The sequence below is a fragment of the Taudactylus pleione genome, unplaced genomic scaffold (assembly GCF_031769625.1).
Source record: "Taudactylus pleione unplaced genomic scaffold, aTauple2 ptg000667l, whole genome shotgun sequence".
In the NCBI taxonomy this organism is placed as follows: Eukaryota; Metazoa; Chordata; class Amphibia; order Anura; family Myobatrachidae; genus Taudactylus; species Taudactylus pleione.
The window spans coordinates 2,433,302-2,457,116 of NW_028285069.1; the positions used below are offsets into that span (position 1 = coordinate 2,433,302).

Here is a 23,815-nt window from a genome sequence, read left to right on the forward strand (position 1 = left end):
ATGTTCAGGCCAGCAGTTACTACTGCCTATGCACTTCCATCATGTTGGAAGTTGTCCGTTGTTTCTCTTTAGCGTCAGGGTTTCAGTTGCTGGTTTATTCCTGTTCTCAGCATGGGTTGTACTGCGGTCTGACCCTCTGAAAGGTATTGTAATCTCAATCCTCTCGAAGCCGCCTCATGGCCAGGGTGATCTCCTCTCTTTGGAGATTTCTATGGTCTCATCCTTCCGCTGGTTAACAACTTTGTAGTACTTGGACTTCCAGAAGGGTTCAGGGCGACTGTGCGGCCTTGACTTTTACCTCCCTGTATACTCTTTGTGAGGAGTCTGTGGACTCTCTGTTTTTGTAGATTGGTATCGTTATACTTCTATCTATATGAGTTATGTCCAGCAGTGCTGGTATTCTGCTATCTGCAAAATGTGGCAGCTTCCTGTTTCCGACTCTGGTACGGTTTCCTTGAGGTTTCTTCTCGGGTTACTGCCCTTCTCCTATGGATTCGGGTAGGAGTTCTCTTCTCCCAACAGTATGGCTTGGTCTGTTTTCAGCTGAGTTTACAGTGTTCTGATGCTTCTCTTCTGAGGGTGTTTTCTCGCTAGCCGCTTATTCCATTCGACTACTGTACGTTGTGGTATTCTGTGTCTGTTCCGCACGGAGTTCTGTTTGTCTCCTGGCTCACGACACTTGATTCTCAGCTCTTGCCTTCCGTTGAACCTCCGGTTCTATGCGGTCCCTGTTCGGTTGGCCGAAGGGTCGGCATGTTCTCCGCGCTTCCCACCCGGGAGGTTGGCTTTGGGACGTCCCCACTGTCTTGAACTCCAGTGTCCCCTAGTGGATGAAGGAGAAAACAGGATTTTGGTACTTACCGATAAATCCCTTTCTCCGATTCCACAGGGGACACTGGACGCCCGCCCGGCGCGGCGTACCTGCCTGTTGTGGGTCTTTATATAGTTGTGTGACTGCATGTGTTCCCTGCAGTGGTTTCCTCTGTTTTCCTTCAGTCGGTATTGTTCCGTTCTGGGGTCTTCTCCTTCTCCTCGTTTTCCTGTTGTCCTCCGTCTCCTCTCGGGCTCAGTTCTTAAACTGGGGCTGATGGGGCATAGAGGGGGAGGAGCCAGTCACACTTCTAAATTATTTAAAGTGCCAGGCTCTACTCTACCACCGTCTATACCCCACTGTCTTGAACTCCAGTGTCCCCTGTGGAATCGGAGAAAGGGATTTATCGGTAAGTACCAAAATCCTGTTATCTTTGACACTGTTCTGCGCGATGATCGAACAGGATGTGCAGGAGCAACGATTGTTTACAAACCTCAGGTACCATATACTGTGTCATCTGAACGATGATTGCCGAGTGTGTACGCTCAAAATCGGGTGTTCTGTGATCAAAATCATTGTTAGTGAATTTGCAAAGTTCCTGTAAGTTTAATCTTGTGATGAAGATCAATTGTATCCTCCTCTTTCCCAGGAGCTTTCACTCAAAATAGAAAAGAGATAGCGGGCATATTAGTGTAGTATATCAGAATAATTTAGCGTTCCTGCAAGGCTGTTTTAGCAGGGCGTCCGATTTTGAAGCGACACAATTGAGCCCTGCCCTTAGTCCAGGTTCCGTCTCCACTCGCGATTCACGGTGTCCCATGAGGGGGGGAATTGCAGTTAAGTGCTCACCACTGGTGAGCGCTGAACTGGTGGTGCGCACGGCATCTGTTCACAGTGAGGGGAGAGCTCGGAGGGCAGCCCGTCATGTCCGTAAGTGCATGCCCCCCCCCCCCCCCCAGGAGTAATGAAATGGGGGTGCGTTTTCATGAGACGTCCCCTTTTCTTGTGACCACGCCCACTTTTGTACAAAAGAAAGCATAAACTGCATAGTGCAGACTATTTTTCGCAACGTTTAATGTAGATCTATAATGGTAAAACCATGAAATCAGTCGATAACTAGTGGCCGCCTACCAGGTGTATATTTGTAACCACTGCATCACAAAAATCCTCCTGCGTACCAGAGATCACAGTACAGATGGTTCCACAATGTACAGATCGGAAGGGCAACAGTGAGTAACCAGAAGTCACATCATTAAACCCTTCATGCCAATGCATTTCGACCTTGCAGGATATATCCGTATAAAGGGCCTGGTTGGAGAAACGCAGGCGTGCCTTTCGGTTTGAACGCCGTTACACGGGCACGCATAAATTAGCCACTGCGATTGCATACGCGGCCTGAGTAATCACTGCGTGCGACGAGACTTGCAATTTCTGCGAGTGGTCAGAGCTGCTGTAATTGTGCGTGACTGGACGATGTGCTTCGATGTTACCGATGTATACGCAGGATGTGAGGAAGTATTACGGATGTGAGAAAGCCGCAGTGGGCGTCTCTATGCTGGTTGAGCGGTGGCAGGCATCAGCATATTTTCGCAGCTTCATTGTGTGAGATTACGCAGCTGCGATAGCAATTGTGATTCGTGTTGAATCAAGTCTCAAGACCTTTGTAATGAGTGTACCCTGAATGACAATCTAGTAAGTGCAATACCTGGAGGGTGCGCTTCCCCTATCTATTGTGGCGGTGACAGGATATAATATACACTAAGGGCCTGATTCAGACCTGCTCGCAAGCGGGTCGATGGTGGCCCAGTGCGCATGCGCACGATGGAGCCTGCAAGCCGTCGCTATGGGTCTCGTACCAAATGGGGCGTGCTGTCGATGGTGAGTGATAGCTCGCCCCCTTTGGTGGGCTTGCCGGGGGCGTGGCTGCCCAGACGGAACGCCTACCGTCTGGAGCCGGCCCCACTGACATCACAAGTGATGTCAGTGGAAGTGCTCTCGGCTCTTATAGAGCCGAAAGCACTCCAGGGCTTGCGGCAACGAGACCCTACCACAAGAGTCTCGTCGCAAGCCCGATGGTCGCGACGGTCTTGACCATCGTGACCATCTTCCTGGCCGCTCGCTATAGCTGTGGGTGGTCACCCACAGCTATGCGAGCGGCCAGGAGCCGCTCTAAAAATCAAGAAGGCCGGCCCTGATTCAGAGCGAGCGCTCTGTCAGAGCGTCCGGCTCTGAATCGGGGCCTATTTCCTTACCCTTCACAGACCAGCTGCTTCTGCATAATTCTGATATTCTATTATGCCTGTTTTCTCCTTTTCTATTTGAGTGAAATATTCTAAGAAAGAGGAGGATACGATCCATCTTCATCACAAGCTTTAACTTAAAGGGACAGCGCTATGGTAACATTTATTTGACAATCCCATATCGGTATTTATATGACTATTGGGTCCCAGGACAGGATTTCCTATTTTATTTTTATTGAGGTTTTATGGCGTTAGAGCAGTGGTTCCCAACCACAGTCCTCAAGGCACGCTAACAGTCCAGGGGTCTCATTCAGGCCAGCTTGCAAGCGCCTATGCGCTCGCAAGTGGGTCGATGTTGAGGCCCTGCGCCCGCGCAGCAGTCGCACTGCGCGTGCGCAAGTCCCGGAGTGAGAGAGAAATTATCTTGCTCCGGGGCTCACTACAAAATGGGGGGCTGTCGATGGTGATCGACAGCTCGCACCGTTTTCTAGGCGGGGTGACTGGCCAAACGGAGGCGTTCCCGACGGAACGCCTGCCGTTTGGGGGCGGCCCCACTGACATCACTCGTGATGTCAGTGATGAGCTTCCAGGCTCTAATAGAGCCGAAAGCTCACTGGGGCTTGCGGTAGACGAGACCCTACCACAAGGTTCTCGTCGCAAGCCCCGATGGTCGCGATGGTCTCGACCATCAACCTGGCCGCTCGCTAAAGCTGTGGGTGGTCACCCACAGCCTAGCGAGCGGCCAGGAGGTCGGGTCGGAAAATAGATGCGGCCGTCCTCATTCAGAGCCAGCGCTCGCATTTGGCGAGCGCCTCTGAATGAGGTCCCAGGTTTTAAGGATAGCCATACTTGAGCACAAGTGTCTTACTTAGAACCTTAGTTATTTTGAATTATCCATCTGTGCTCAAGCATGGATATCACTAAAACCTGGACTGTTAGTGTGCCTTGAGGAACGAGGCTGGGAAACACTGTGTTAGAGTGACACTATTTTGGTTGTCCAGCCCGGGCTGCCATTGAGCAGATTGTTACACATTCTAATCTGTTTGTGAATCTCAACTGGAAATCACTTAAAATTCTTTAGAGTTTTGACAAAATGGAAATTAATTACTGGAATTAAAGAGCTGCGCAGAGCTGGAGACGTCCGCATCGGCAGTATAGGGGGTATATTTACTAAAGTGCGGGTTTTTAGAAGTGGAGATGTTGCCCATAGCAACCAATCAGATTCTAGGTATTATCTTCTAGAGCAGGGACGGGGAACCTCAGGCCCGGGGGCCATATAAGGCCCGTGGAATCATTTGGGCTGGCCCTCTGAGCTTTTTTCTGCTAGCCTCATCTGGCTATCTGGGAATTAGGACGCTTCAGGCGATTACACCGCTGCCCTTACAGCTCCGGGCATTGCTGTAATCACCGCAGATTGTGGCCCTGCCCCCGTGTGATGTCACATGGAGGGGGTGTGGCTTGCACCGAACCTGCGAATAATGTTATATATATCACCTCTCAGCAGAAAAAAGGCTCCCCACCCCTGTTCTAGAGGGTGCTAGATAAATGTTTAGTAGAATCTGATTGGTTACTATGGGCAACATCTCCACTTCTAAAAACCTGCACTTGGTAGACATACCCCTTTCTGTCTTCAGTCTAGATCCCTTTTCCTCCCATGACCCACCTCTCAGGAACAGGCAGGTGTAAGTGGGAGAACCAGCAAAGTCAGCACAGGCACATTTGTTTGCGCCCAGTGTTGCAGAACGATTTCATATAAAATACGCTGTGCAAACTGTACTTCCCATTAAGTATCAGACCCGGAGTGCCTTATTGTAATTTTTTTTTTTTTTTACAGAAGTAGCATCTCTGACATCCCTACTTGACAAATATTAAATGCTTTCCAAGTTCCCTAAATCCCACAGACTTAGGGCGATTATCGCATGTTTGCGCATGTGTAAAAGTACGCATGCGCAAACCAGTCACTACGGCCGGGAATCGTGCGCTCGTAGTACACAGACTGGACGCTACATTGAGTGACCGTGCCGTTTGTGGGTGGTGACAGGGGAAGGTGCTTGTGAACGGGGGAGTGGATGTGCGAACGCAGGCGTGCCCGACCGTCATAACGGAGTTTAATGGGTGTGCATAATTAGCAAAGTAGCGTCATTGAAACGTCACTAGGTTGTATTTTAGCCAGAGCTGATCGCAGTGCTTGCGGTGGGGTAGGGTCTACCTCAAGGGCTGCGAGCTGCTCCGATGGCTCTCAATGTTACCGATTATTCATACACTTCCTGGAGATGACGCTTGTTAAGAATGAAAAGTGGGCGTCTTTATACACCAGCGTGCACTCACTGCCGTCTCTTTCTAAGACATAGAGGGCGTCCTTAAGCCAGACAGTGCGATCGCGGGATTTGCATACCCAGCCCCTTTTGGCAGCGAGCGAGCGCAGCTTAGCGTCTGAGTCTGAATCAGGCCCTTAGATAGAAGTGTTCGGTACATCTAGAGATAGCTAGGGATTTACAAACAATCCTTAGGTCTTGCTCACTTTTAGTGTTGGTGGATTACTGCTGCTGCCAGCACACATTGACGCGAGGGGGCGGACATCTGCCTGGATCCGTTTCCAAGCATGTGTAAGCAGCTATTTTCTGTCACTGTATATCCAGTCCTGAATCTACAACAAGCACTTTAATCTCGGTCTGGCACCTGTCTGTGTTACCTTGGTATAAATGCGTGCTAACTAATATTGTCCTTGCTGCACATACGAAGGGTTACTCCTCCGTATTACAGTTCTGCTCCCCATCTGACACTTACCAGCCTGAGCACAAAGTGAGGAGACGGAGCTGCCAGCAGTACAGCTGTAATGGGGCCGCTTTCAGCGGACGTGCCAGGATAATCCCATCAATACTGTGTGGTGCTTTGTGAGAATAAGCAAACCTTTGATGCCTAGAGAGCCGTGTGTAACACGCAGAGAGTCTGGGTACATCCCTGGCTCTGCGCTCTCCCTCGCCCTCTCTCACAATCTGTAAAGTGGAAGCCAACAAAGTAACACTGTAATTTATATGGCTATAAAGCCAGACAGGGCTGATGAATTACCGGCGGTCAGGATCTGCCTAACAAAGACACTTGGTTCATATCTCAGAGATCTCCATGGCAGGTGCAGAGGACGTCCTTCATCTTTGTGTACAGTGCGATGTATTGGGGACATTGCCAAAACTTTTCATGAACTCTTGATTTCATTGGTAATAAGTCCTATAAAGAAGAAAGCGCATACTGTGCTATTTTGTTACTAGTATTTTAGACATATCCTTCTTTTGCTAGCTATTGTGTCCAGTGGGGGTATCTTCCTATTTCGTCCCTCTCTCCCCCAACCTTCTGTCGCTCACTCTCCCCCGTGTGTGTGTGTCTCTCTTTCTTCCCATGTCCCCATCACTCCCCTCATGTTTCGCCCTCTCCCACATGTCTGTCTGTCTCCCTCTGTATGTCTCTTTTAAGTGTCCTTCCCTGTGTCCCTCTCTCTATTTAACCTCATGTCTCTCTCCCTCTCTCCCCCTGTGTCTCTATATCCCATCTATGTAATTCTCCCCTATGTCAGTCTCCCTTTCAATCCCCTTGTGTTTCTCTCTCCCTTTGTGTGTGTCTCTCTCCTTCTCCCTGTGTCCCTCTCTTTCCACTCATGTCTCTCTCTGTTTATTCCTGTGTCTGTCCCCCCCCCCCGCCTTGACTACCTCCGTCAAACCCATGCCCATCCCTCTGTCTCTCTCTCGCCACTACTCTGACACCGCCTTCAACTTGCCTTCAGTGCTGCTATCATGCCTGGGAATACCCTGTTGGCTTCAACAGCTGAGATTGCACCTTCCACTTGCTGTCAATTTCCCATGGTCTTTCAGGCATCCAACCACACCTCCGCTCACAGTGCCAGACTCAGCAGTGGTGTTGGTGGGTGGTTCTGATTTTTTTTCCTCTGTGGGGTGTGTGGCCAGTTTTAGATCTTTTACCTCCATTGAGGGAGGGGGGGGGGGTAGCGAGGCAGCCAGTGAGAGCTGTGAGGGGAGGGAGGATTCGGGCCCTCTGAAGCTCTCTAGTTGACATGTGCTAGACACACAGCTCTAGCTGTCTAGATCCTAAAAACACAATTTTTTTTATAGTTACAACATTAAACAAATAGCAAAGGAATGTCTGAGACACAGAAACTCTTTGCCTTACCATCCTCCATTTTTGTGGAGGGCACATGGTATTAATCAGAGGCCTCAATAGTGCTTTATTTAATTTGCTCACTTTTAGTGACAACACTATGCAAAGACAAACTAACATGGTTCACAGGCCGTGTAACAACATATTTAACCAACCAGACGTTCGGGGTGACAAAAGTTATCTGAGAGGTCCCACCCACTGTATGACACACAGGACGCTTGGAACCTGTGAGAGTCCTTGGTCCTCAGCACCCATTTAGGTTTGTTCAGCAACACTGTCTAACTACACCTCCCATTAAGAGAAAAAATAAGTGTGTGTATGTATATGTATATATATATATATATATATATATATATATATATATGATACGTATAATGACCTATCTCTGGCAACCACCTATTTTATGCAATACATGAATAAATACCACTAATGCCGTAACGCTATCTCCGCTACATGTTTCCATCTTCCAGTGACAATCTCATGCAATTTCTTTTTAATTTACTGGTGCCTCTCGAGTAACCTAAATGAAACTTTCTGCCAATGTGTGGTAGATATCAATCCACCAATTAGCAGAGGCTCACTTAGAGATCTAACGCTAACTGTACATGGTGTCCCTACCGCTTGTCTTAGCAACTTGCAGAAACTGGTAAAATCTACAGCAGCTGTAAAAAGGTCCTAGGACAATGTTGGTCCCTCCTCTGGTATGAGACCTGTATCTATACACTAGACACACTGATACATTATTTGCCTGTTTCTGATTGGAAGTTTTCTGTCTCAGTCCCCCCCGTACCTCAGAAACGTATTCACTGAGGTTTGGCAAGCTGCGTATGGCATTTAGCAATCACAAAGTATAAACCTTTGCTCCGTCGGAATCTGCAGCTTCCAGATGCAGGACGCATTTGTGATGTTTTGCTTAATAAGGACACACAGATATTTATGCTTATTATAATCTGGTTCACACGACACCTTATTTTTTTTTTTTTTGTTAATGTAACTTTTATTGGATAGTTTAAAATCATTTTACATTGTGAACGTATGATCAACATCATTATTGTCAAAGGCTTTTGTATTGATCACTATTGCGTGTAGCACAATGGCTAAAAAAAAATAGTTTTTTCAAAGTTTGTTAGTAAACTACAGTATACTGGGCCTGATTCAGAGCCGGACGCTCTGACAGAGCACTCGCTCTGAATCAGGGCCAGCCCTCTGTTTTTTTTTTAGCGGCCTCCTGGCCGCTCGCATAGCTGTGGGTGACCATCCACACCTATAGCGAGCGGCCAGGAAGATGGTCGCGATGGTCAAGGCCATCGCGACCATCGGGCTTGCGACGAGACCCTTTTGGTAGGGTCTCGTTCCCGCAAGCCCTAGAGTGCTTTCGGCTCTATCAGAGCCGAAAGCACTCCCACTGACACTTGTGATGTCAGTGGGGCCGGCCCTAGACGGTAGGCGTTCCCATGGGAACGCCTCCGTCTGGCCAGCCATGCCCCCGGGCCGCCCACCAAAGGGGGCGTGCTGTCACTCAACATTGACAGCACGCCCCCTTTGGTACGAGACCCGGAGCGACGTCTTGCCCATCGCTATCCGGGTCTCGCGCATGCGCACGACGGGGCTGGCTCCGTCGTGCGCATGCTCACTGGGCCAACATCGACCCGCTTGCGAGCGGGTCTGAATCAGGCCCAAGGTACATAATGGGGAGGGGGGGGAGTGACATTGATGGATTCTATTTAACTAAAGATAAAAGATTGAATTGACCTGGTGGAATAATTTTCCTTTACAGACTACTATACTGTATATTTATTTATTAACAGTTTCTTATATAGCACAGCAAATTCCATCGCGCTTTACAATTTGAATTAACATTATACTGGGTTGTAAAAGACATACATACATAAAAGACATACATAAGGCCCTGCTCGCAAGCTTACGATCCATAGAATATATATGTTCATGAAAATAGCAGCTATGTTTAGTGTTTGTTTTTTTTTTGTTAACTGTGAATATTTAATGCAACAACCTAGAATGTTTTTGTGATATGTGGGTCACTAAATGACTTGTGTATAATATCATTATAGGCGTTGAAGTCTGAAGCTACGTTCTTCCCCTCAGACCTCTGCACTGCGTCCCTGAAACCAGGACAGGAAAGGCCAGGGAAGTCCTGTACCAGTGTGCAGGACATACAGCCCGAGGAGCCGGAGAGGATGAAAGCTGAGCCCTGGCAGGGAGATGCCACCAGGGCCCACAGCCTACTAAAACAACACAGGTACCGCACAATCCTCCCACAGCGCGTGTTACACGTGGCCCTGTCTACTGTGTATCTAGGACTCTCAGCCTGCCCTAACAGCCCTATGGTGTTCATTTAATAGCAGAAAGCGAGCCACAAGGTTTTTTTAAATGCCTGTAAGAGACGCTCACTGACCTAAAAACACCCAATTACCACTTTCATATTCCTATTGATTTGAAATCTCAGTGCGCCTGGGGCGACCATTATTATTATTCTCGAACTAGGTGATACCCTGCTGTGCGTATACTGAGAGCAAATACAATTCTATGACCTAAATGATGTGTTAGTGATCTGTTTCAATTATTTGATATAAGGATCTATAAAGGAAGAAAAACAAATGTTGCTCTAATTCTTACATTGAATTGGAAATATATATATATTTTTTTACATTTTGTTTGAGTAACTTGTATTTATATAATGTAAGGTGTTTTTCTTTACCATTAAGGGCCAAATGTAATAACCAATCTAGTGGCAATCTCGCCAGGATTGCATTGGCTCCCGCAAATCACGGGCTATTACACTTGGCCCTTTTTACCTGTAGGCACTTCATTTTTCTTTAGGGTTTTGATTCACGCTGTGATTAATGATTTACAGATTACTAATTGTCATGTGATTACCATGGAAACCACAGTAGCAGGATATATGGAGTGATCAGAGTGGTCTGAGAACATTCACAGTTTAAACACACTTCCTCTCCCATCATGTGACCACCCAAGAGCTGGGTGACTGACTGGCACAGTCTAATCTGGCTTTTAGCTCATTGGGTAAACTAGCCTCCACAAGAAAATATTAATGGTGTGGCCTATAACTCTATCAGGGAACACTTCAGATTATGAACTAAATTCTACTCCATCTATAACTAATATTAATATTATTTTAATACTCTCTAATTTAGCAGCTTATGGCCTAATGTAATCACTTACGATTTGACAAAGTGCAATTTTGTTAAGGGATTTAAATAAGCAATTCTAATAAATGCAAAACCAATCCTGGTTCTATAACTTTCTAATACAGGATGAGTCTCCCCTAACCAAATATTCCAAAATACAGATTTTTTTTTTTTAGCATGACTGATAGTGAAACCTTTTGCTTTTTGATGCTTCATTGCGCACAAACTTTGTTTAAGGCACAAAATTCTTACAAATATTGTATAAAATAACCTGCAGTCTGTGTGTATAAGGTGTATATGAAACATAAGAGCATTATGTCATTAAGATATGCAATTATTAAAAAAATACAGAATATTCCGATATCCAAAATACCCCTGGTCCCAAGCATTTTGAATATGGGAGACTCAACCTCATGGTTACATTTAAGACATACTTGTGCCGACAACCAGCTCCCTCCTTCCGGGAGGGAGCTGATTGTCGGCTAACAGCGGGGGGCGTGGCCGGTAATTGATGTCATATTGGGGCGGAGTCAGGGCGGGGCCGCATGGTTGCGTCATCGTGGCCCCGCCCCCTCTTCACAATGCCATTATTTTCGGCAATGTGAAGCAGGGGGCGGGGCCAGCACGAACCGCGTCACCGCCCCTCCCCCCCCTGCTGCGGGGGTTTCTAGTTTAATCTGGGGGGGAGGTCGGGAGGGTCGCTGGCTGCCGGGAGGCTTGCCTACCTTTCCGGGGGGCCGGGAGCGGCACCCGAAAATCGGGAGGCTCACGGCCAAATCGGGAGGGTAGGCAAACCTGATTTAAGAGTGACATTGCCTGCAAACAATAAAAGTGCAGATTGCTGATCATCTATTGTAAAATCAACAAATGATTATATATTTCAGTAAACAAATTCCTAGCCTTAATGTAAGACCGTGAGTTACCACCTGCAGTATAATACTGTATATGTGCAGACATCTGCATTAATCTCAGTCATTATTAGGTCCCGGCATTGCACAGAGCACTTACCATGGTTACCAATTAATGCCTTCTGTACATACAGAGAAATGTATGCTAATACATCCAATTATTGTTCCTAGCGAATGGAAAAAGATGGGGCGAGCTGTCTTTAGGAAAATTAAAATTCACAGTGTATCCAGATATAAGGAATTCCCATGCAGAGTCTACAGTATGCGTCAACATTATTTATCCATAGTATTTATTATGTATAATACAATAGACTGTCTGATCCTATTGTGAATATTTTTTTTATTTTTCTATTATAACTTACCTCAGTAGATGTGATTATAACCCAGATGGTCTCTCCTTTAGACTGTAAGCTCTAACGAGCAGGGCCATCTTCCCTGTGCTTTTCCTTCCCTGATTTATACGATAATTTCCTTCCCAATGGCACCAAACCCTTGGGTTCTTCCGCCCTGCTCCTTATTGGGAATTATGACTGCTGCTGCAGCAATGTGTATTAACCTTGTCCATGTTCTGTACTGTAGTCACTTTGTTCTTGTCTTGTTCATACTGTTTCTGTTTATGTACTTTGTAAGGTGCCACGGACCCCTAGTGGTGCTATATAAGTAAAGGATAATTAAATAAAAAATCATCATACAAAATAGTTGTTCAAACCATTACCAGAAAGGTGATTTGTCGGGTTAAGTTTTATACATAAACAATTCACTCCAGTTGCCTACACACAGGAGGCAGCCATTTTATGGGCTGAATCCAATATTTATTAGAATGCAGCCAATCGATTCCATAAAGATTAGTGACCTGACTAAGGAATGAGTCACAAAATAAAACGCAGCCCTTCATTTTACAGCACACCTCGGTAATGTCAGTAGCTCCTAGTGGTTTGGTAAGCTGGGATATTGGTTCAGCTTGCAAAATGGCTGCTTCCGCTGTGTTTAGCTAACAGGTTTGTTGTAATAATGGTTAATATAATTTTCAAAAAGAAAATCTGTCACAATTTCCACTGAAATGCCTAGTGCATGCCTTTACATTGTGCTGTTTGTACTAATGTGTCCCATGTGCCTATTGATTACTAAATCAGGGGTTTATTACTTATAAAGAGTTTTTTTGTCATCATGGTGACCAAAACAAGACATTAAATTACCAATGGATTCTTACATAAAATCACGTTATGTAGCTTTGCTCAAATTTCTATCAAGGGACTTTGAATGTTTTGCACTGGGAAATATTAATTAATTGCATCATTGTGTAATACAGCATGAGTTTGTGTTTTAACGTGGGTACACACTAAGCGATATTCTGGATGATTTGACGATTTCTGACGAATCGGATCGACAAATCGTCCTGTGTGTACGGACTATTGCGCGCTCCCTTGAGTCGTTTTCCGCGTCTTTTGGTCGACACTACATGCTGCTCCATCTGAGGATCTCGTTAATGATTTTTACCACATCATGCAGTGTATACGCCATACCAAACGACCAGGCGATATGTTAACATTATGTAACGATCTAACCACCAAATGATGCACGATATATCGTTCTGTCGTTTGTAAGATTGCACAGTGCGTATGCACTATATCGCTTGCCCGGGAGCTCAAGGGAAATCGTTGACCATATTGCCGTTTGCACATCGTCTAACGTGCGCCAAGCTTTACATTTCAAAAGATTTTTAGAACATTTCCATTAAAGATTTCATTGTCTGCTTCATTACATGCATAGAAAACCATGTATTAATTCACCACATTTCAGTGGTTTGGGGAATAGTTTGGATATGAGATATGTGTAGTAACATGTAATCATCATAGTTATATTCATTTATTTCAGACTTTGTAGTGAAGAAACCCAGTGTAAGAGCCTGAGTAATGACACAAGTAATAACCTAACATTTCTTAGTGAATGTGAGTTTGATCGATGTGGCAGTGGCTGGGATACGCCCTATGGGAGCCAGTTAGTGAACCAGGATTATCTGGAAGCCATCACCCTTCAAAATGGATGCCAGTTTCCAGAGATCGATCTGACTGATTTCTCTCTCAGTTTTGTTCGTGACCAGCAAGATGAATCTACCACAGCTGTAAGTAATAGCGCTGGTTTATAAAGTAATGTTATGAATTAAGAGGAGTTTGTTTTTCCGACTAACATTTTTCTAGATGTGGTGATGACAAATATTTTCTTGCCATAAATAGCCACAGGTTGGGTATGGGATCCTAGTGTTCGGAATGCTGCCAGTCAGAATACCGACAGCGGCATCCTGACAGTCAGAATCACAACACTACCAGGTAAGTACCCTAACGCTAACCATTACCCCTAACCTTCCCTCACCAGTGCCTAAACCTAACCTCCCCCCTAGTGCCTAACCCTAACCCTCCCCCTGTACTTACTTTCGGGGTTGGGATACTGCCTGGCACCGGAATTTTGACCGTCGGCATCCCGCATGCAGGGATACTGACTACCTCCCAATCACCACATATGTCTGTTTTTGCATGGGCAAAAACTTCATTCTTGACAACTTTTTGGCTGTCCCCTCCAGGTGAGGGCAGCCAGGCTGGCACAGCAATGGGCATGGTGAGGCACAGGTGAACGGTGCAGGGGATAAGTCGGCATGTTCACACCATTGATATCCCCCCCTTTACAATGCCGGCATTTTAAACGGGTCGAGGCATGATGTTGCAATTCAGCGCAAATCGCGTCATTGGCCGTCCGGAACGCCAACTTTACTCGAGATGGGCCAGTGGCAGCTCTGGACCGGGAGACTTGAATAGTCTTCCGGGGGCAGCCGGGAGCACTTCCTGAGATTCGGGAGCCTCACGGCCATTACAGGAGAGTAGGCAAGTATGGAAAAACTTCCCCATACAAACTTCTCTTACCACTGACAATCAGTATCTCCTGGGATCGGAGTATCACTCGGCTACCCTGCCTAAACGTCAAGATAAGCGGTGATAGAAAAATAAATAATATCTCTATCGTCTCTGCTTTCTCTCAGCGGTGGAGGGTTCTGTTCAAGCTGTTGTGCAGCTATACAGCCCAAGGAGCCTCGCAGACAAATGTGTATAGCTGCAGCCTGTACGTACATCACTACTGACCGGATTTATGCCTGATAGTCAGAATTTTAGTGACCTATCCTTCCGCTCCATTTCTCAGGACTTTGGGCCTGATTCATTACGGATTGCAATAGCAATTACGCACACAATCTCACTGTGGTAGTATGCTAATCCCCTGCGATCGCTATGCCATTGCAGCACCACATAAGGACGCCCACTTTACCTTACACACATCCGTAATCCTTAGCAAGACTGCAAAACCATCGGTAACATGGAGTACCATCACAGCCTCGCGCACACTTGCACAAGCTCTGACCTTACTCAGCAATTGCTAACTTCCACACACTATTAGTACTCATGCTGCGTATGGCATCACAGTGTATAATTTATGCATGTCCCTGTAACGGTGTTCGAACGCACTGGCACGCCTGCGTTTCGCCGACCACCCCCGTCACCACCCACAAACGTTACTTCCTGTCAATCACTTTGCGATGGGTCTGCGTAGTCACTGCGATCGCAGTCCCTATCGCAGTGGCCTGTTCGCGCACCCGCACTGCGATGCATGCGCAGTACGCAACAATCGTCGGATTCCGTGCGTAATCACAGTTGCGATCAGTAATGAATCAGGCCCTTTGCCTAAATTTGAGTTTAATTGGGCAGCTATAGTCCGCTGTACCATACCCTTTCAATACGAATGGCATTGAAGGGAGCTTTCAAGTCAGCGAATAGGGGACTGGTGCGACTTAGCTCATATAAGGCGCTAGACAATCCTCCAGGGGGGGTCGGTGTGTATTACCGCCGGCCGCACGGTTCAAATCCTGACAGCGCATGCTCGGCAGGGATGAAGATCCTGACTGCTGCTAATGGTAAGTAACCCTAATCTCCCCCCCCCAACCCTCCCTTAGAGATGCCTAACCCTAACCTTCCCCCCCCCCTAGTGCCTAACCCTAATCCCCCCTCCCCAACCCTCCCTTAGAGATGCCTAACCCTAACCTTCCCCCCCCCCTAGTGCCTAACCCTAATCCCCCCTCTAAGTGCCTAAACCTAACCTCCCCTTCCTAAACCTAAGGGGTCTATTTACTAAGCAGTGTTAGGAGACAGAGTGAAAAGTGATAAGGTGCCAGCCAGTCAGCTCCCAACTGTCATCTCACAGTGTTTGAAAAATTATGGTTAGGAGCTGATTGGCTGGCACCTTATCACTTTTCACTCTGTCTCCTAACACTGCTTAGTACATAGACCCTTTTGTTTCCCGGGGGGTACCTAACCCTAACCTCCCCCCGGGGGTTGCCTAACCCTCCCGGGGGGTTCCCTGTCCCCCCTGGGAGCACTAAACCTAACCTCCCCCACGGCCGACCGCACCCGGTTTTTCGATCGGTAAGCTGGGTGTCGGGCTCCCAGCGTCGGTAAAATTACAGGTGACGGGATTTCAATGCCTGTCATTTGTACCTTGCCGGGATTAGACAGTCGGGAAGCCGGCGTTCGGGATTGCGTCTGTCGGCTTCCCGACTGCTTCCCCCCAGGGACCATGTCCATTTTCCATACTGGTCGTATCCCAATTTTGATTTGCACAGTGTTGTGAAGTAAAAATTGTCCGTGAATAAGCTGTTTGGCTCAATAGAGAGACGTATATTTCTCAAGTTAGTTGTGTGTGGTTACCAACCTTATAGGGAGCCTTCCCAACATCATGTACAGTGCATCCAGAAAGTATTCACAGAGCGTCACTTTTTCCACATTTTGTTATGTTACAGCCTGATTCCAAAATGGAATAAATTCATTTTTCTCCTCAAAATTCTACACACAATACCCCATAAGGACAATGTGTAAAAAGTTTTTTTGAGAATTTTGCAGATTTAATAAAAAAAAAAAAAAAAACCTAAGAAATCACATGTACATAAGTATTCACAGCCTTTGCTCAATACTTTATTGATGCACTTTTGGCAGCAATTACAGCCTCAAGTCTTTTTGAATATGATGCCACAAGCTTGGCACACCTATCTTTGGGCAGTTTCGCCCATTCCTCTTTGCAGCACCTCTCAAGCTCCATCAGGTTGGATGGGAAGCGTCGGTGCACAGCCATTTTCAGACCTCTCCAGAGATGTTCAATCGGATTCAAATCTGGGCTCTGGCTGGACCACTCAAGGACATTAACAGAGTTGTCCTGAAGCCACTCCTTTGATATCTTGGCTGTGTGCTTACGGTCGTTGTCCTGCCGAAACATTAAGTCGCCCCAGTTGAGGTCAAGAGCGCTCTGGAGCATTTTTTCATCCAGGATGTCTCTGTACATTGCTGCATTCATCTTTCCCGCTATCCTGACTAGTCTCCCAGTTCCAGCCACTGAAAAACATCCCCACAGCATGATGCTGCCACCACCATGCTTCACTGTAGGGATGGTATTGGCCTGGTGATGAGCGGTGCCTGGTTTCCTCCAAACAGAATGCCTGGCATTCACGCCAAAGAGTTCAATCTTTGTCTCTCATAGTCTGAGAGTCCTTCAGGTGCATTTTGGCAAACTCCAGGCGGGCTGCCATGTGCTTTTTACTAAGGAGTGGCTTCCGTCTGGCCACTCTACCATACAGGCCTGATTGGTGGATTGCAGCAGAGATGGTTGTCCTTCTGGAAGGTTCTCGTTTCTCCACACAGGAATGCTGTAGCTCTGACAGAGTGACCATCGGGTTCTTGGTCACCTCCCTGACTAGAGCCCTTCTCCCCCGATCGCTCAGTTTAGACGGACAGCCCACTTTAGGAAGAGTGCTGGTGGTTCTGAACTTCTTTCATTTTCGGATGATGGAGGCCACAAGCAGCAGATATTTTTCTGTACCTTTCCCCAGATTTGTGCCTTAAGACAATCCTGTCTCGGAGGTCTACAAACAATTCCTTGGACTTCATGCTTGGTTTGTGCTCTGACATGCACTGTCAAGTGTGGGACCTTTTATATAGACAGGTGTATGCCTTTCAAAATCATGTCCAATCAACTGAATTTACCACAGGTAGACTCCAATAGCTGTAGGAACATCTCAAGGATGATCAGTGGAAACAGGATGCACCTGAGCCACATTTTTGTGCTTCATGGCAAAGGCTGTGAATACTTATGTACATGTGATTTCGTATGGGGCAAACACACAGAACGATTTTGTTACCAACGATTTTATGAACGAATTTATGAACGATTTTCTGTCAGATTATCTGTCAGATTTTTTTAAAGTGTAATGAACGATTTTTATGAACTCCCAACTATTTTTACATATTCCCTTAATGAAAATCGTTGAGTTGACAAGTCTGACTAAACTACAAACGTGAACGCGCATGAACGATTATCCTTCATCATTTGACTCAGAAAGTGAACGATTTTTTTCAAACGATTATCGTTAAACGATATAGTTTAACGATAATCGTTCCAAAAATCGTTGTGTGTGTATGAAGCTTAGTGTTTTGGTTTTTTTTATTACATTTGCAAAAATTGGTATTGTGTGTAGAATTTTTAGGTCAAAAATTAATTTATTCCATTTTAAAATAAGGCTGTAACATAACAACATGTGGAAAAAGTGACTACTTTCCGGATGCGCTGTAAGTGGCTGCAGATTGATAAAATCATTTTACATACAGTCCATGAATCATGCAATAAAATATCATTTGCTGTGCCAATTGTATTCCGGTCATAAACACAGCATTTTCTGCCAACACTCAGTACATTCAGCCTGTCGCTAGAAGCCAGTAATGTCACAGGTAATAGGCCGAGCAGTTGGTGAGACCAAATTAATTGATTGGCAGCATTTTTGTGAATTTTGGTTTACACAATTTTTTTATTTTTTTATCCATTGTAAGAAAATATTTAATTACATTTCACAACTTCCTTTACCGCAGCCTGACCAGGACGCATCCTTCATATCGGCAGCAGAGCGATTCCTGCGGGAGGAGAACAAGCGAGCCGGTGATTTTGAAAAGATCTTGAATTCCCACATTGAAGAACTGCACAGAAACTGCGAGCGCACTGTCGGCAAATACACGTGGCACAGCCGATACATTGCCGCCTCCTGACCTGAGGACACGCTGCAGACTTCCCGCATTTGATCGCTTATGTCCAGGACTATACAGAACATAGCTTATAGCGGGTGCTTAAACAGATGTCGCCAGCCTAGTATATGGTTCGCTGACTGTAGAAATAAAAGTCCCAGCTATCGCCATGTTAGCAGGGAATGCTGGGACTTGTAATTAGGCAGCAGCTGGAGACTAAAATGCATTTGCTGCCTGTATGCAGTGGGGGGATTTTGTTGGCTATATAGTTACCTTGGTGAGAATGCAACCTATCATCCTTCAGTAGGACTCAGCAATATCACTTCATGTTTCCCAGGGAAACCGCTTGGCTGCACACTTGTGAATATTGGTTCCACCCACTAAATGGCTTCCTCTGGTGTGTGAGGGTGACATATGCACTGTATAGGACAGAATTTTAAGATGCCATTCTCAATGCTCAAAAAAATACAGCTGTTCTACATTGAATTGTCAAATTAAAATTCTTGCTGCTTATATAATTTTATACTAATGTTGCTTATATTGTTGCTTATATAGTATGGTGTGTGTGTGTGTGTGTGTATATATATATATATATATATGTGTGTGTATGTATATATATATATATTACACAGTCAGGTGCATAGATATTGGAACATTTACAGAATTGTCATATTTTGGCCTCTATTCACCACCACAATGGCTTTGAAATGAAACAAACAAGATGTGCTTTAACTGCAGACTTTCAGATTTAATTTGAGGGTAATTACATCCAAATCAGGTGAACAGTGTAGGAATTACAACGGTTTCTATATGTGACCCGGCCAGCGCGTGTAAGCCACAACGGACCCAGAAACAGCCGCCAATCAGCGTCACCATAGTAACCACACCACAAACAGCCGGAGAAGGCTAGTGATAGTGCAATCTATACAAACGAATAAATCAATCCTCGTTCTAGACTAATGTTGCACTGGGACCAATGCTAAGCTAATAACTGATAAGGATAATTTAACCAATCATATAAGAAATTGAGCTAAATTTAAAAAAAATAGGGAAAATATAAGCTAGGTCACATATATAGATATCCCAACCCCAAACAAAATAAGAGTAGAAAAACAAAATAGGAGAGATACAGCTACCCATAAGAATTCACAACTTCAATCAGATATAACAAACTATTAAACTCACAGTTTCCCATTTACTAACGAGTTTTATCACCAAAACAAGTGATAAATGTCACTGTGTGTGATAAATGGTGCTCCAGCCAATCAGCTCCTAACTGTCATTTTTCTAACAGTTGACAGTTGAGAGCTGATTGGCTGGAGCCCCTTTTATCACACACAGTGACATTTATCACTCGTTTTGGTGATAAAACTCGTTAGTAATTGAGGTCCATAATCACAAGAAGCAGTTGAAGGAAAGCTCCTCATTTAGTCCATTAGGAGCCACAGAATTTAAATGGTGTATCCAGTAACATTCTTTTTGTAAAAGCAACTTCCCACGATCACCACCCCTTCTAAGGGGCGCAATGTGGTCTATTGGGAGGAAGCGAAAGTCTTTCACAGTATGTTTATGTGACACAAAGTGTCTTGCGACTAGAGGAGTATTAGAGTCAATAATAGACAATGCCTTCTTGATCGAGGATCAATGTAAAGCAATACGCTCCTTTAGAGGGCGTATAGTCTTGCCCACATAAATGAGTTGGCATGGGCATATTATAAGATTTACTACAAAATGGCTGTACAAAGCTAGCTTAGACATTTTATAATTTCCAACGTTTCATAGGGTATATAGTAATTTTTTTTCTGTTCTATAATTACATTTTCGGTTCATGATATGATGGTTCCAGATACAAATTCTTGTGGCTGTGTGGATCTGGTTTAATAGTCATGGCCACAATAATATAACAGAATTGATCCATTATCCCGCCATATGTTGTCCGAAAACCGACTGCAGTGCCTGCTAAACCAACCCAAACTGAATGGATCATAAATGGACATGTTGATAAATGCTGGTAGACAAGTGTCGTCGTATCTGGCTGCAGTCACGTTACCTGTACTTTTGGAAGATGCTCCGCCCATTGTGTAATACTATGGGCCATATTCAATATAGGAGTAAAAAGTCTGCGCTGGACTTTTAGCTCCACATCGCAGGTTTTCCGGGGATAAAGTATCAGGCGCGTGCCTGCTTTATTCCCATATTGAATTTGAAATCAACTAAAACGGGAGCCGGCAGAAAGGTAAGTACCGCCAAAAAAACGGGAATTTTCTGGAAATATTCCAGAGACCCCCCCCTAAAGATGTCTAGACATGGGGGATCACTATGGGTAACCCCAATTTTACCTGCTGAAGGAAGTCGGGGTTTCTAATAGCCGTGGCAGGTACATATTTGCTGCAATGAAGAAGGGGTGAAGAATAGCACTTAGGAATAGATTATTTTTTTGTAAAAATAACTATCAAATTTGGGGTACATGAAAATGAGGGTAAGCATTTTTTCTACTTCAGGGTCCATAGGGGGTCCACAGGGTTGACCTTGGGGTATAGGTTGGGAACCAAATCCGGGCACCACGCAGTTAAAGCTTTTAGCTCCCAGGATGCACTGGGTCCACTCTCCCTATAACCCCACCCCCAAGCCAGAGGTACCTCAGTATAAGTTGGTGCCCGGCCAGAGTCGGGTCACCGTTAGCGCAGGGGGAGCTGATTAGCAGCCCCTAAGCTTATTTTATTTTTTTAGGGACAAAGTTTTTTCATGGACTTTGGACTCTTCAGAGCGGCAGCGTCGGACTGTCCATAGGACGTCTAAGCTGCCGCTCCGTCACCCCGCTGGCGCTGAGACGCCAGTACAGATCTGGGGATCTCAGCGGGACCCCAGAGTCTGTACTAGCCGTACTCTGCGGGCGCCCAGGACTGCTGCCGGATCCACGGGGAGCAGGTAAGGTCGCGGATCACCGCTTGCGGTGATCCGCGCATTTCAAATGCAGTCCTGTGCCTCCGGTCTCAGGGGACAGACCGGAGGCGCCGGCAGTGGCGGCGGGCCCCCCATACCCCGTGTGTCCACTAGACCACCAGGGATTTAACGATCGGTGCAGGGAGCCGGCGTCCCGGGGGTTAATAGCCGGCCAGGGGAGGCAGCCTTCCCTGTTACAGCGGCTCCTCCCCTCAGCTCAGCGCGCCTTTCAGTATCCATAGTCTGGCGTCGCTGAGCTGCTTCCTCCGCGGGCCACGCTTCCTCTGAGGTCTCCAGCGGCCATTTTATCTCTGTGGTGCAGCAGAAATCTCTCAGGATGGCAGTGAGTCCAGTCCCCCTGCTTACCTCACCATCAGGTCAGTGTACACAGCGCTGTAGCCTTCCCAGACACTGAATCTGGGCAGTTGAATGCAGTGTAATAGTGCAGTATATTATATGACATGTTTATGTATATATCTGCATTGTATGTGACTTATGCTAGTGCTGACTGTACTTTATTCTCTCACCTGTCAGTGTATATCTATCCCTTTTCTTTATCTGCCCTAATACAGCTGTACTTAGGGTGGTTCTGAGACCTCACATTTATATACTTGTTAATATTTGTGTGGTTTGTCACATACTGTTGCGTGCTGCACGTTGCCATATTTTAGATGGAACTGTGTGTTGCATACGCTGAAAATGGGTCCCTGCAGCTAATTTTTGGCATCAGTCAGGACCAGTATAGTGCTGCTTAATATTTCCGCCAAGATTGGTCAGATATGTCTGACCAGGAGATAGAGCGTTATACTGCACCCATTTTTACTATCCTGCAAGCCATGTGCTGCAGGTGTTAGTGCGGAGGATTTGACTCATAAAGGGTTCTGTATGTGGCGTCATCTGGTGCCGGCCTCTTTCACGACCCCCTTGGGCGGTTTGTTTTCTCGGGATCCTCTCAATTGCGGATCGCCGGGCGGGCCCCATTGTTGTACCTCACTTGGGGTTACTTCACCTTACTGCCCTTTTCATCTCAGGGTATCTCGCAGCTTCTTGCACTCTTCCCCTGTGACACAGACTACCGCTCCCTGCAGGGGTTTTTCGCAGTATATGAATTCCCCCTGGTGCCACAATAGTCTGTCATTCCCCTTGCAGGGATTACCACAACAGCCACCCTGGGTGGATGTCGTTTTCTACGAAACGCTAATTGGCGTGGTTGACGCCCTGTGGTTACTTCCCAGTTGGCTCTGCCGTGAACTGGGTACTGTTCGGGGCTCTTTCCCTCTTACACGGGGGGAAGCCTATTTCAGGTATTATTATCCCTGCTTTAGGGCTGGTAGCAGGTCCATTCTGGTTAGAGTGAATGTTGACCTGCACCTGTATCATACACCCTCAGTATTGTGTGCCTTCAGGTTACCTGTTGCTGACTAGCGGGTGGATCGCATAGCGGGACTCTGGCTGTTGCCAGATAGGAGGTGTTACAACAGTGTTTGGCCTCCTGTCCCAAATTCCCTGAGGGTCATCACGAGCCCCTCCTGGGGGGGATGGGCGTGTTACTCGTCTGATTACAGACGTTACTACGCCTCCCATTCCTGCGTGGTCGGATTCTTCGGATCCGTAGGTGGTAACTCTGCCTGAAATCAGTATACTTGCTTTCAGGAGTTGTTACCCATCCTACCATGGCTATAGCATGGTTGGTTAATACTATTGCATATTGGGTTGATGCATTTGTAACGTTTTTTCCCCTCCAACACGTCGGGGGTTCAAATGTATTTGGTCGCTCACGTAATATATGCTGTTGTCATAGGTGGAAATGCCTATATTGGATACCAGTCTCCTAACTTTCAGAGTTCCGGCTGCGACTGTATCCTCCGTAATACCCTATGGCTGCGCTCTGGGAATGCAGAGGTGCAGATACCATCTTTAGGGTTGATATTGTTTGGTCCTGACCTTGACAAGATTGTAGTAACATTGGCAGTATTACTAACGACAAGTTTACCGCTTTCAGCTATGCCCACTACAAGGCCTCAGACTAAGTCTGTTAAGTCTTTTTTGTCCTCTGGGTCAGCCTAAAGGTCTGTTTCTTCGTAGACTGTCGGCATCTACAAGGGCCGACATATCCAGTACCGAGCAGGCCTGGACTGCCAGCCGATCCTGCTTCTGAACCTACGGATATCTCTTCAGTCTGACGGGACAGGCCTACAACTGGGAGATACCGATTTTCTCAGTTCGCCCGGTATTAGTGTCAAGTTGCCGCGGCTACGTGGGTAGGAGGGTACGCCCTCTTTACAAGGGCCTTACAGATCCAGAAAGCTATGCAGTTGTTGCGGTAAGCGGAGCTAATTGGGCCATCCCCACTATCTCAGTGAAGGACTGGTTGTTCTGTTTTCTTTCTGGTGCGGTGGCTGAATGGTCCTCTTTGGCCTGTTCTCTGTCTCAATTCCCTGAACCAGTTCCTAAAGCTACCTGGGCTCAGGAGGAA

General features: G+C 46.2%; 1 protein-coding gene across 6 annotated transcripts in view; it reads left to right on the plus strand.

Annotated features, from left to right (window-relative positions):
* The window catches only part of DEUP1 (deuterosome assembly protein 1), a 72,518-nt gene extending 53,620 nt beyond the window's left edge, over positions 1–18,898 (plus strand). For 5 of the 6 annotated variants that reach the window (XM_088455702.1, XM_088455707.1, XM_088455706.1 and 2 more), the window contains 3 exons: positions 9,291–9,478; positions 13,172–13,418; positions 18,247–18,898. In XM_088455702.1, the coding sequence (XP_088311828.1) occupies positions 9,291–9,478; positions 13,172–13,418; positions 18,247–18,420 (609 nt within the window). In that variant the 3' untranslated portion in view covers positions 18,421–18,898. The remainder of the gene's footprint in view (positions 1–9,290; positions 9,479–13,171; positions 13,419–18,246) is intronic. The other variant, XM_088455705.1, reaches the window with a different exon arrangement.
* The last annotated feature ends 4,917 nt before the right edge of the window (positions 18,899–23,815 follow it).